This window comes from Schistocerca gregaria, chromosome 3 (assembly GCF_023897955.1).
Source record: "Schistocerca gregaria isolate iqSchGreg1 chromosome 3, iqSchGreg1.2, whole genome shotgun sequence".
Classification (NCBI taxonomy): domain Eukaryota; kingdom Metazoa; phylum Arthropoda; class Insecta; order Orthoptera; family Acrididae; genus Schistocerca; species Schistocerca gregaria.
The window spans coordinates 81280289-81294038 of record NC_064922.1 but is presented as its reverse complement, the minus strand read 5'-3'; the positions used below and the strand labels follow the sequence as shown (position 1 = coordinate 81294038).

At 44.9% G+C, this 13750-nt stretch overlaps 1 protein-coding gene across 1 annotated transcript in view; it reads right to left on the bottom strand.

Annotated features, from left to right (window-relative positions):
• The window catches only part of LOC126354208 (transient receptor potential-gamma protein), an 847751-nt gene that overhangs the window by 222131 nt on the left and 611870 nt on the right, over positions 1-13750 (bottom strand). The window contains exon 12 of the mRNA XM_050003666.1: positions 2045-2178. Coding sequence (XP_049859623.1) covers positions 2045-2178 — 134 coding nt within the window. The remainder of the gene's footprint in view (positions 1-2044; positions 2179-13750) is intronic.

Sequence of the window (13750 nt, the reverse complement as noted above, 5' to 3'; positions counted from 1 at the left end):
TACATTTCGCGGAAAGACCACAAAGATAAGAAAAGAGAGATTAGGGCTCGTACGGAAGCATATAGGCAGTCATTTTTCCCTCGTTCTGTTTGGGAGTGGAACAGGGAGAGAAGATGCTACTTGTGGTACGAGGTACCCTCCGTCACGCACCGTATAGTGGAGTATGTATATAGATGTAGATCCTTGCAGCTCGCAGAAGGTAAAAGCAGGAATGTATTCGTTGTTAAATAATGCATTGTGAAAATTGTTTAATGTAGGATATTGGCATATTTGTTTGAAATAACGTGTTCTGGTATTGTTAAACATTTAAAATCTCGTATTTCTAAATATATTAGACTGGAAATGTGGGTAATTGGAGGAAAAAGTCGGTAAAATTATTGTGAATTAGAATGGGAGGTGTGACTGCTTACAGAAAATGTCATGACATCATTTAATTATAGTAATTCAGCCACCCACCGTTATGTGAAAGTGGCTTTCTTTGTAAATTAGAATATTTTCCACCGTTTCTTGAGCAGGATAACTTTGCTGCTGACGATTCCTCTTCTCGATATGGTGCAAAGACCTCGAATGACGAATGGCACGCAACCACTCTAGTGAGAAAAGGGGGAGGGGGAGAAGGCACCCACCACTTTAATGTATTCCTGTCGGTCTAGAGAGAAAGGCGGGAAGGATCGCAGGAGGAGCTTCCCAACTCCCTACTGGGCAGTACAGGCTGCATCCTGTACCTACGTAATGCAGTAGCCCGATGTGTGGGGATTCCGAGGGGGCAGGTTGTGCGCCTCTTCGGCGTTCAGTCCGCAGCTCGTGGCATCGCGGTCGCGTACTCCCTCCCCAGCACGGGGTCCCGGGTTCGATTCCCGGCGGGGTCAGGGACTTTCACCTGCCTCGAGATGACTGGGTGTTTGTGTTGTTCTCATAATTTCATCATCATTCACGAAAGTGGTGAGATTGGACTGAGCAAAGGTTTGGAATTTGTACGGGCGCTGATAACCGCGCAGTTGAGCACCCCACAAACGAAACATCATCATCAGCATCTTCAGCGTGACCTTGCTTCAGGTGCACGGGTAGAGCTCCTCGAAGTCTGTTCTTATCACTAGAATGGACAAGGTAAGATCGTTATCTGCGCCAGGACCCGCAGTGCTATCCTACTGCAGTTCCCGTAACTGACGTTCCAGCCTAGCTGCAGGTATGGATCTAATTTCGTAGAAGAATGACACGAGCGCTTCTCCTGTGCCGTACTTACCACAAATATGTTCGTTTTGGAAATGGAGTTAGAATGACGCTGCTTTTATCGACGTCATATACTGCAAAAAAATCTTGTGTTGTAGTTCTTTTTGTCAAAAGTGCCTATGTAAGAATGTTTTACATCGTGCTGGAACATCAACGGGTTGTAGTTGTTACAAATGAAGAGTATCAGTCCAATCTGCATTAATTTAAATTTTGCGGGTGGCTACCTCTTTCAGACCAGTTTCTATACCACGTGAGGGAGCGTCAGTGTGTAGAGGCGCCGTGTGGGTGGCCGCAGTCGGCGGTGGTGTGGACACAGCTGCTGCTCGAGATGGTTGTTATACAACGGAAACCGGTAACCACCAGCAAAATTAAAATTAGTGCAAACTGGTCCGATTCATTTTATTTACAAAGAACGTCCTGACTTGTGGCACCATTGCCCCTCTATTAATATTTGTGACAGAGTCAGATTGGTGATCAGTCAACTCGCGTAAGAAAATAAAATAATTGCATCTCGTTATTCCGGTAGGAACAGAATATTCATCTTAGTCTTCATGCGTATTTTATATCATCGGCGGCAACAGGTACTGGAGATGTACTTGGTCTTCATCTTTGTGCATCTGTGCCACTAGTCCGTGGGCTACAAAGGTGTCTACCTTGGTTGTTGTCTCTCTTTTGTTTGCCTTATCTAAAATTCATATTGCAATTTAAAATATCTCTAATCTAGCCGCAACAATCAGTCACGGGCAGTCTTCGTAGAAATGTCTGCTAGTAATGTGACCGTATTTCAGCATCGTAGAAAGAGATAATCACTTACCGCAAGAGAAGGCGAAGAGTACTAAAACGTAGAGGAAGAAAAACTTCATGATGTCCAGCACCATGCGACTCAGGGAGACCTGCAGGGGTCCCAGGTACGGGTTGACGGAGAATATGTACACCAGCTTCAGAGAGCTGCAAACAAGAAAACAGGACGGTGTCTTAATGTGCTGCAGCCAAGCCGTGGTTATCAAAGTGCTGTAGCTTAACACTCGATGCTAAACAACATATAACATTTATCTGTGTCAGCCATATTTTCCTATATGCCCACGACAGGAGATTTGAAACCTAGTTGCCAAGTGGACGAGTAGAATGTTGCAGGTGTACGTCTACCAAATGCTGCATTGTTTTGTAACTTTCCTCACTATCTTTACATGATTCTGTATACGTTTGCTGGTTTGCGCTACCCTCGGAAATGATTTTTTTCAGTTATGTTCGCTTTTTGAGCTTTCTGTACAGGTGGAGAAGTAGAGCGCCATTCAAAGATATAGTGGCAACAGCAATTGAGATATTCATACCTCATAAATTGGTAAGAGATGGAACGGATCCCCCGTGGTACACAAAAAAGGTTCGAATGCTGTTGCAGAGGCAACGGAAAAACCATGCGAAGTTCAGAAGGACGCGAAATCCTGAAGATGGGCTAAAATTTACAGACGCGCGGAATTTGGCACGTACTTCGATGCGAGATGCCTTTAATAGGTTCCACAACGAAACATTGTCTCGAAATTTGGTAGAAAATCCGAAGAAATTCTGGTCGTATGTAAAGTACACAAGCGGCAAGACGCAGTCAATACCTTCGCTGCGCAGTGCCGATGGTACTGTTATCGACGACTGTGCCGCTAAAGCGGAGTTATTGAACGCAGTTTTCCGAAATTCTTTCACCAGGGAAGACGAATGGAATATTCCAGAATTTGAAAGACGAACATCTGCTAGCATGAGTTTCTTAGAAGTAGATACCTGAGGGGTTGCGAAGCAACTCAAATCGCTTGATACGGGCAAGTCTTCAGGTCCAGATTGTATACCAATTAGGTTCCTTTCAGATTACGCTGATACTATAGCTCCCTACTTAGCACTCATATACAACCGCTCGCTCACCGATAGATCTGTACCTACAGATTGGAAAATTGCGCAGGTCGCACCAGTGTTCAAGAAGGGTAGTAGGAGTAATCCATTTAACTACAGACCTATATCATTGACGTCGGTTTGCAGTAGGGTTTTGGAGCATATATGTATTCAAACATTATGAATCACCTCGAAGGGAACGATCTATTGACACGTAATCAGCATGGCTTCAGAAAACATCGCTCTTGTGCAACGCAGCTAGCTCTTTATTCGCACGAAGTAATGGCCGCTATCGACAGGGGATCTCAAGTTGATTCCGTATTTCTAGATTTCCGGAAAGCTTTTGACACCGTTCCTCACAAGCGACTTCTAATCAAGCTGCGGAGCTATGGGGTATCGTCTCAGTTGTGCGACTGGATTCGTGATTTCCTGTCAGGAAGGTCGCAGTTCGTAGTAATAGACGGCAAATCATCGAGTAAAACTGAAGTGATATCAGGTGTTCCCCAGGGAAGCGTCCTGGGACCTCTACTGTTCCTGATCTATATAAATGACCTGGGTGACAATCTGAGCAGTTCTCTTAGACTGTTCGCAGATGATGCTGTAATTTACCGTCTAGTAAGGTCATCCGAAGACCAGTATCAGCTTCAAAGCGATTTAGAAAAGATTGCTGTATGATGTGTCAGGTGGCAGTTGACGCTAAATAACGAAAAGTGTGAGATGATCCACATGAGTTCCAAAAGAAATCCGTTGGAATTCGATTACTCGATAAATAGTACAATTCTCAAGACTGTCAATTCAACTAAGTACCTGGGTGTTAAAATTACAAACAACTTCAGCTGGAAGGACCACATAGATAATATTGTCGGGAAGGCGAGCCAAAGGTTGCGTTTCATTGGCAGGGCACTTAGAAGATGCAACAAGTCCACTGAAGAGACAGCTTACACTACACTCGTTCGTCCTCTGTTAGAATATTGCTGCGCGGTGTGGGATCCTTACCAGGTGGGATTGACGGAGGACATCGAAAGGGTGCAAAAAAGGGCAGCTCGTTTTGTATTATCGCGTTATAGGGGAGAGAGTGTGGCAGATATGATACACGAGTTGGGATGGAAGTCATTACAGCATAGACATTTTTCGTCGCGGCGAGACCTTTTTACGAAATTTCAGTCACCAACTTTCTCTTCCGAATGCGAAAATATTTTGTTGAGCCCAACCTACATAGGTAGGAATGATCATCAAAATAAAATAAGAGAAATCAGAGCTCGAACAGAAAGGTTTAGGTGTTCGTTTTTCCCGCTCGCTGTTCGGGAGTGGAATAGTAGAGAGATAGTATGATTGTGGTTCGATGAACCCTCTGCCAAGCACTTAAATGTGAATTGCAGAGTAGTCATGTAGATGTAGATGTAGACATGTAGATGTATCTCTTTTCAAATAACCCGGGCTCTGGCTCTAGGCGCCGAACACAGCCGTGGGAAGGCACTGTTCCGACGGCGACCTGGGTTTGCATCCCGCTTCCGAACGCGGACTAGGGTGCCTCAGGGGGTAGGTGTCAGAGGGGAGCGGGGCGTACGGAGGCAATGCCTGGGAGCGTCGTACTCGTATACGAGGCTCCATCCTACAACCACCTGACCCGAGCCACCCTGCCGGACGCAGAAACTTGGCCACGCTCTCCTGGAGAGAGCCAGGGGTGTTCAATCTCCGAACAATACGGAATTCTCGTGTTTCCTTACCAGTTCACGCGTAGCTGCGAGTGAAACAACTATTCACTGTGCGTTGTATCTGTTATTTAGCTTGTTCTATAGTGAATTTTGGGGCTCAAGTAATAAGTGAATAGGTAAGTTAGTAAATCAAGTAATTTACTTGTTCCCAGAACATTTCAATTTACGCAAGGTTTGAAACAGAAAAAGTACAACTCGAGAGGCTACGTAGACCGACTTTAACAATTTCGCTGACAGTTTAAGCGAAAAGTCGTCAATTCAATAGAAAAGTTAACTCCGACCTGTACAGCAAGGATGAAAGGCTGTGTAGTGGTGATGTGAAAAGCGTCTTATTCTGTTTCTCTTTTTACTATTTGTAGGAGATATTTTGTCGACTAAACACCGAGTCTGTGACATTCAACATCTCCGTGACAAAACTAGAAAACACAAACTTTCTTCGGTCTATGCAATAACGTTTTGAATCTGGCAAGTGTAGGCAATGTAAATGTACCTACCCAATTAGACATTGGATAAGCAGTTCCGTAGCATTACACAACCAAAAAGTTACCGCAAGTACACTCACGTTCAGAAAACACTGAGCACCTTGAACGACTAGAGACAGGACGTTCGTATTCACAGGACAGGTACGTCAGTATGTCCTGCAAGAACCACGTCCGCCCGGGGATTCGAGGTGAACATCAATATTGCCGCGCAACGCCACCTGCCGGTTAGATACGCCTGCGCCTCACGTTGTTGTCACTTGAGCAAATGTGCAGGATGCCTTGTTGACGTATGCGAGAACAGTACCGTCAAATCACTGAGTCTGAAAGGGGCACATTACTGGAGAACAGTACCGTCAAATCACGTTACTGGTATCAGGGAATGTGATGCATCCATATCGTTAACTGCTGCTCGTGTGGGACGATGTGCTTCGGCAGTGCAACGGATCTGCGTAGAATTCTTCACGAAAGGACGTAGAACATGACGAGATGGGTGAGGCTCCCTGCCCCCTAGAAGATCGACGCCTCATTGGAATGGCACTGCAGGACAGATCTGCGTCCTCCTCGCCTCTGGCGCAGTAGTGGAGCAGTGTGACACACTGTACATCATCTGTTGCCGTTTACTATGCCACGGGCAACGTACGCGTCGACCACTTCTCCGCCTACCTTTTGCCGGCCGCGGTGACCGTGCGGTTCTAGGCACTACAGTCTGGAACCGCGGGACCGCTACGGTCGCAGGTTCGAATCCTGCCTCGGGCATGGATGTGTGAGATGTCCTTAGGTTAGTTACGTTTAAGTAGTTCTAAGTTCTAGGGGACTGATGACCTCAGAAGTTAAGTCCCATAGTGCTCAGAGCCATTTGAACCATTTTTTTTTCCTGCCTACCTTTGACGAATGTGCAGGAACGTGCTAGACGTCAATGGTCTATGGAAAGATACCACTGGGGATAGCAATGGCATCAGATAGTGTTTTCAGACGAATCAAGGTTCAGTTGGTTTGAAAACGATGACCCCATTTTGGTTGACAGACAGGGAGCGGCATCACAGTGATTGCATTCGTAAAAAAACATACAGCACCAACTCAAAGCCTTATGGTGTGGGGTGCTACTGGGTACAAGCACAAACCGCAGTTGGTGTGTGTCCAGGGCACTGTGACCAATGTGACCTACGTGAATGACATCCTGCCAGCCGTAGCCGTACCCTTCCTGCACAACAGCCCAGACGCCATTTTTTTTTAGCAAGACAATGCACCACCATATTTTGCTCCATGAACACGTGCCTTGTCAGTATCACAGGACGACAGGCTTTTGCCATGGCCCGCCACATCACCAGACTTGTCGCCAATCGAAAATGTGTGGGATATGGTGAAACAATGGGTGCACCGTTGTGACCCAGTGTCAACCACCACAGATGACCTCGGAGCCATGTGAATGCATCATGGATGGCTATACCATGGGATACAATTAGAGCTTTGTACGCGTCGATGCCATCATACACTACTAGCCATTAAAATTGCTACACCACGAAGATGACGTGCAACACACGCGAAATTTAACCGACAGTAAGAAGATGCTGTGATATGCAAATGATTAGCTTTTTAGAGCATTCACACAAGGTTGGCGCCGGTGCCGACACTTACAACGTGCTGACATGACGAAAGTTTCCAACCGATTTCTCATACACAAACAGCAGTTGATCGGCGTTGTTGTGATGCCTCGTGTAAGGAGGAGAAATGCGTATCATCACGTTCCCGACTTTAATAATGTCCGAATTGTAGCCTATCGCTATTGAGGTTTATCGTATCGCGACATTGCTGCTCGCGTTGGTCGAGATCCAATGTCTGTTATCAGAATATGGAATCGGTGCGTTCAGGAGGGTAATACGGAACGCCGTGCTGGATCCCAACGGCCTCGTATCACCAGCAGTCGAGATGACAGGCATCTTATCAGCATGGCTGTAATGGATCGTGCAGCCACGTCTCGATCCCTTAGTCAACAGATTGGGACGTTTGCACGAACAGTTTGACGACGTTTGCACCAGCATGGACTATCAGCTCGGAGACCATGGCTACGGTTACCCTTGACACTGCATCACTGACAGGAATGCCTGCGATAGTGTACTCAACGACGAACCTTGGTGCACGAATGGAAAAAGTCATTTTTTCGGATGAATCTAGATTCTGTTTACACCACCATGATGGTCGCATCCGTGTTTGGAGACATCGCGGTAAACGCACATTGGAAGCGTGTATTCGTCATTGCCATACTGGCGTATCACCCGGCGTGATGGTGTGGGGTGCCATTGGTTACACGTCTTGGTCACCTCTTGTTCACATTGACGGCACTTTGAACAGTGGACGTTACATTTCAGATGTGTTACGACCCGTGGCTCTACCCTTCATTCCATCCCTGCGAAACCCTACATTTCAGCAGGATAATGCACGATCGCATGTTGCTGGTGCTGCACGGGCCTTTCTGCATACAGAAAATGTTCGACTGCTGCCCTGGCCAGCACATTCTCCAGATCTCTCACCAACTGAAATCGTCTGGTCAATGGTGGCCGAGCAACTGGCTCGTCACAATACTTCAGTCACTACTCTTGATGAACTGATGTATCGTGTTGAAGCTGCATAAGCAGCAAGCTCTGTTTTACTGAATGCCCAGGCGTATCAAGGCCGTTATTGCGGCCAGAGGTGGTCGTTCTGGGTACTGATTTCTCAGGATCTATGCACCTAAATTGCGTGAAAATGTAATCAAATGTCTGTTTTAGTATAATACTCGTTTATAATCTGCATTTCTTCTTGGTGTGGCAATTTTAATGGCCAGTAGTGTATATGGAACAGCAAGTTGACAAGGTACATGGCGCACCCTGTCCCTACTGAGCAACAGAGCACATACTTAAGAGAGGTGACTAAAACGCTAATCAGTTCTGCAGAGCATACTAATGTACATGTCCTGTGAATCTGAACTTCCTATCTGTGTTCTGTTTTTTCTGAACATGAGTGTATATACGTAGTAAATATAATTAGTAACTGTATACGTTTCTATGGAGCGTTGGATCTTGCCCTCAGACATAATGAGATAGAATCGTCTTCCAGTCCCAGTGCTCTTCGCTCCTTGATTAATTTTTTGTGCACAATTAGACGCTATATTAAATTCGCATTTGAAAAAAGTACAGTATAAAATGCAGTTCTATAACCATAGAGAATGACCTCCTGCACTGCATGCTTCAAGTCTGCCAGGAGGAAATTAGAAAGGAAATTAAGGGCGCAGAGTTTCTGGCTGTGATGTAGCCTGCGTTTTACAGGTAGTTATAGTACACAGGTACAGCATTAATGAAAGACTAGTTTAAAGATTTTGGAACTTCGTAGCACCAGAAAACCGTGATGCATATTGTTTGGCAATTTGCATTATAGAGCAGGTAAACCACCACTTGGCGAATTACCCACACAAACTAACAGCACAAACATATGACGGTGCAGCATTCATGTGTGGCTCGCCACGTGGAGTGCAAGCTCTGGCTAAGAAAGCGCTCTCCAGTGCTTCATACATTCACTGGTGTGTTCACCAGTTGAATCTCAAGCTGACAGTCGCTGGAGTTGTCAAAAATGTGCGAATATTTTTCACTGAACTTCAGGGGCATCGCAGCTTCTTTCTAGTATTCCCAGAAAAAATAGCAATTCTCAGAAACAATAGTGTGAAAAGGACTGCCAAGTTCAGTGTCTACTCGACGGAATTTCCAGTCAAGGAGAGTTAATACTGTTTTCGAATATAGGGAAGATATTATCAAGAACATGAATAGAATGAGCAATGAGGAAAAAACCGTGTAATGAAAACACCATCCTGCAAAACTGTGGCTTAGTAAAATCAGCTGACAGCTTTTCACCGTGAAATTACAAAAATTAGGGAAGGACTGAGCGAAAATTCAACAGATTTGTACGAGTATAATAAAGCACGTGAAACTGGAGATAGAGGAGTGATGTGTAATATACTGTAGAAGGCAAAAAGAAGTACGTGATGTTATAATTTACGAAGAAAAATTTCAATCTCGTAGGCTTTTTTTGCTTGAGGTTAAGAGTTGTTAGGTGGCTGGGAGACTATTCCCATAGACCGCCGCCAGAAAATGTTGCTGGGCACAGCATAGTAGCCACAGTAAAGACGCTTGGCGACCGTAGCCTGCAGTTATTGAGCAATGGGAGCGTGGGAGGAAACACGTGAGCTTTTGGTACACGGGAGCCAAGTGCGGATTCCAGAACGGAGACACTATTTGCTATCGTCCCCCAGCCTGGCAAATAGTCCCTCTTCAACTCTCCATACCTACTACTTAATTCGGCTGTGTTAGCCCTTGAGACAGTGGCGCCCAATGTATTCTGACCTACATAACAAATCATCCAACGTATTCGACAAATTCCTCCCCACTACAAAGTCCCGACCCCTCACATCTTGCACAACTAGTGTCAGAATCTGAAACTGACACACCTTACGGTCCAGAAACAACGCCTTCTTTTGCATCTGGATGCGGTAACGTACATTTTGACACGTTATGAGGGTGAGGGGTTGTGTGAGCAGCTCGGCCGTGTGTGGTGTAGGTCTATGATGCCGCAGGGTGCTGCGTATTCGTCTGTGTCGAAGGAATTTTGCCTCGGCGAAGCTCAAATTGAGACGCGTATAGCACGTGCGGCATGTGGCGTTCGGCACGTGCCTTTCTGGTCCTGCGCATATTGAGTCGCATACACCGGCTGGCGACGTTCTTCGCTGACAGAATCGAAGCGCGTGAACACGCAAATCTTCCTCAAACAATTTTACAGAGACTATTCAGTAGAAATGACTGATTTTGCCTCGGCTGAAGCGTTATACTTCAGCTTGATAGCGGAGTGCCATCGTGTCGCTAATGGTCATACTTATTGTGATATACACATTTTAATAAGACACTACACAAAATCGGAAAAGTTTGCAATGGAAGGACGGGTCGCTACGATTTTGCGTTTGGTGCGTATTACACCATATGTTGCTGCGTATGAAATTTAGCTCACATATTGAATGTTTTCTTTAGACTTGCGAGCCGGTCTCTATCTGTCTCCGATCTGGAGGAAATGAACCCTATGTACCTCGTTCACTCCGGATCTCACTCCTGCAAAAATGATATAATCACACTGTCCGTCACATCCCCTAAACCGCACGAGACATCGAAAGGAGATTTTGCAGTACGATAGCACACAACGAGGAAAACATGTTGCTAGTTCGTAAAAACATGGAACTTCCTTATCTACGTCGATACATCAGAGGTCATACTTACTATTTGATTTATTTCAATCGAATGACTGTAATTTACTGAATGTTATCGACAGCTAATGAAACAAGAGTTTCCTAGCATGAAAACAAACATGAAATTTCTTCTCTTATGTTACAGAACACCGACACAGTGAGGTTTATTGTAAGCTATTGAGCTCGCTGGTCGCCTGTTACTTGTTCAGTGAGACAATCTATTTCAGAATTCTGTCGCAATAACTGCTGCAAGATGAGTTTGTGCAAATTATACGGTGTTTTGGTGAAGGAAGTAGAAGTTAAGCTGTCAACAAGAGAAATGTGGTCTTTACTCATAAATGGTGATGCTTCTTAGATTGAGGAAAGGTTAACAATTCACACAAAATTAAATTGACAACTCTGTTGCAGATTTGATTGAATCTCCGTAACCCATAGTATTTTTGACACTGAACGACTGGAGTGGAAACTTACCGAGGGATTTTATTGCTTATCATCATCTGAGGAGTATTAAAATAATGATGAGCATTTCGTTCAGGCCGAATGCCAGGCACATGCCACGTACTGGCTACTCACCTATGGCTTGCCAAACTGGCAGTGAGTGATTCACGAATAAAATAGTTGTTACTGAGAAAAATAAACAAGAGATCCGTTGCACAACACAATGGTGAGTGCATTGTCAGTTGTTGTTGTTGTTGTGATCTTCAGTCCTAAGACTGGTTTGATGCAACTCTCCATGCTACTCTATCCTGTGCAAGCTTATTCATCTCCCAGTACCTACTGCAACCTTCATACTTCTGAATCTGTTTAGTGTATTCATCTCTTGGTCTCCCTCTACGATTTTTACCCTTCACGCTGCCCTCCAATACTAAATTGTAATCCCTCGATGTCTCAGAACATGTCCTACCAACCGATCCCTTCTTCTAGTTAAGTTGCGCCACAAGTTCCTCTTCTCCCCAATTCTATTCAGTAACTCGTCATTATTATGCGATCTACCCATCTAATTTTCAGCATTCTTTTGTAGCACCACATTTCGAAAGCTTCTATTCTCTTCTTGTCCAAACTATTTATCGTCCATGTTTCACTTGCATTGTCAGTAGCTGAGAATAATGCACGTGACACGAATGCGAAAGCTAGCCAGGTGTGCCTTGTGAGCGGGAGGACATCTTCTGAGGCATCAGGGGATCACAAATTTAGCATTGGAGGGCAGCGTGGAGGGTAAGAATCGTAGAGGGAGACCAAGAGATGAATACACTAAGCAGATTCAGAAGGATGTAGCTTGCAGTAAGTACTGGGAGATGAAGAAGCTTGCACAGGATAGATTAGCGTGGAGAGCTGCATCAAACCAGTCTCCGGACTGAAGAGCACAACAACAACAACAACATTTTTGTGGAAATATTTTACATTTTACCGCTACATACTTCCTAGAACCACTTTGAAGTAAAGAAAGACACTACACATATATTTTTCCAGAGGTGGTACTATGTGACGGGTAAACATAATTGTTTATATGCGAGGTGTCTGACCAACAATCCCACGAACACATATACATCAACTGGAGCCACTTTCACTATTATGCTGCCCTATTGCACATCGACATCACCCTAGATACAAGACCACCTAATGACTTGCTCTAATCAGTGTTAGACTCACTAACTTGGATGCCTAAGTTAGAGACGAGCGCAGTTCCAGCCATCGTTCTGTCTCCTACTAAATCAATGGCCACTTGAAATGCTCTACAGGAGACAACTACAATGCAGCTAAGACCTTGAGACGAGGACCAACTGTCCTTGTTCAACTGTAACAATGAGCATACATCAAACACTTGTATCAGTAGTGTCTCTGTCACCGAACTGTTTCAGTCTTCTCGTAGATGACGGTCTACTGTTCCAGCAGTAGCTCCTGCCACTGACAACTGTCTAGGTTTCAGTGCATCGAGGATTTCTTGGTACTGACTGGGTACAGCTTGCAAATTGACTATCCACTGACTACTGCCTTTCAATGGCCTTTTCCACTTGGGTATCGTGTCTTGCATCCGCTTTCCCTTTGTTACTAACTGGTTTTTCTGGCTTTTCGAATAATCTGTCTCTGTGTGTCCATGCTGATTTCCATCCAACAGGCAGCGCTCCTGGTCGAAACTGTGGTACGGTGAGCCTGCCCCGACCTTCGCTGTCTCAAGGTGCCTCATCGTCTCCAAACTTCGTGCCCACCTTCTTTGGGTCAAGTAGAGAACGCAGGCATGGCTGCCCACAGGTTGCAGCCGAATATGATTTATAGCTGAAACAGTCTCTGGTCATTGTAAGGGATCCGTGATCCCACGAACATAGATGCTAGTATCCGACACCCAGGTCGATAGTAGACAGGAGTCGATTGTCAAGCGCTGCAGGAGGCAGTGAGACCTATTGTCGAGTGCGTACTAGTACTAGAGAGTATCGAGCGAGTGGTGAGGCAGAGGCGGGCAAGAATGGTGGTCGAGTGAGTTGTTTAACGGTAAAATTCACCGGAGTATGGCGAGTGAGCACGTCCCCCTGATCGCCGTGGGGTTGACCCTCACTAATACCGATTCGCGAGAGATATGAAACGGAAAGTGACAAGTGCTGAATTACGTGTTTCGTGTCAACCGCGTCGGCCAGCAACAACCATGGATTGCAGTGAGGATTGTTGTGAATGTTAACCATCATCACTGCGTGTGACGAAGTAATTAAAATCAGCAACCAATAAAAGATATAACTGTGATTAGATGTGTAAGGCGAAGGTAGCAACTGCCTCAGAATTTGTGTGTTATTATAGAAAATACAATACAGTTTGTACATCGCAACCTTCGTAGTCCTTAATAATAGACAAACTTTCAATCATTCCACTATTCAGTCTCAGAATAGCCGCACTCGGTTGGAATATCCCCGAAACCACAGCAGGAAAATCGATAGCCTTTCATCCATTAAGCACACGGTCATTTAATCATAATAATTAACTGTTTGGCGGCTACGATAGTTTACACAAAATCCAATTAGGAAATTTAAACGGGGGTGTTTCATCATGACACCTAAAGAGAGCAAGTAATGAGTTCTTTGACGCATCCTCCTACTGAGAAACACACATCTAGAAAATAGCAGTTTCATTTGTTATTGCTATATAGATGTATTTTTTGATTCTTCAGTACTTTTTTCAGTAATGCAAATTAAAATTGGATA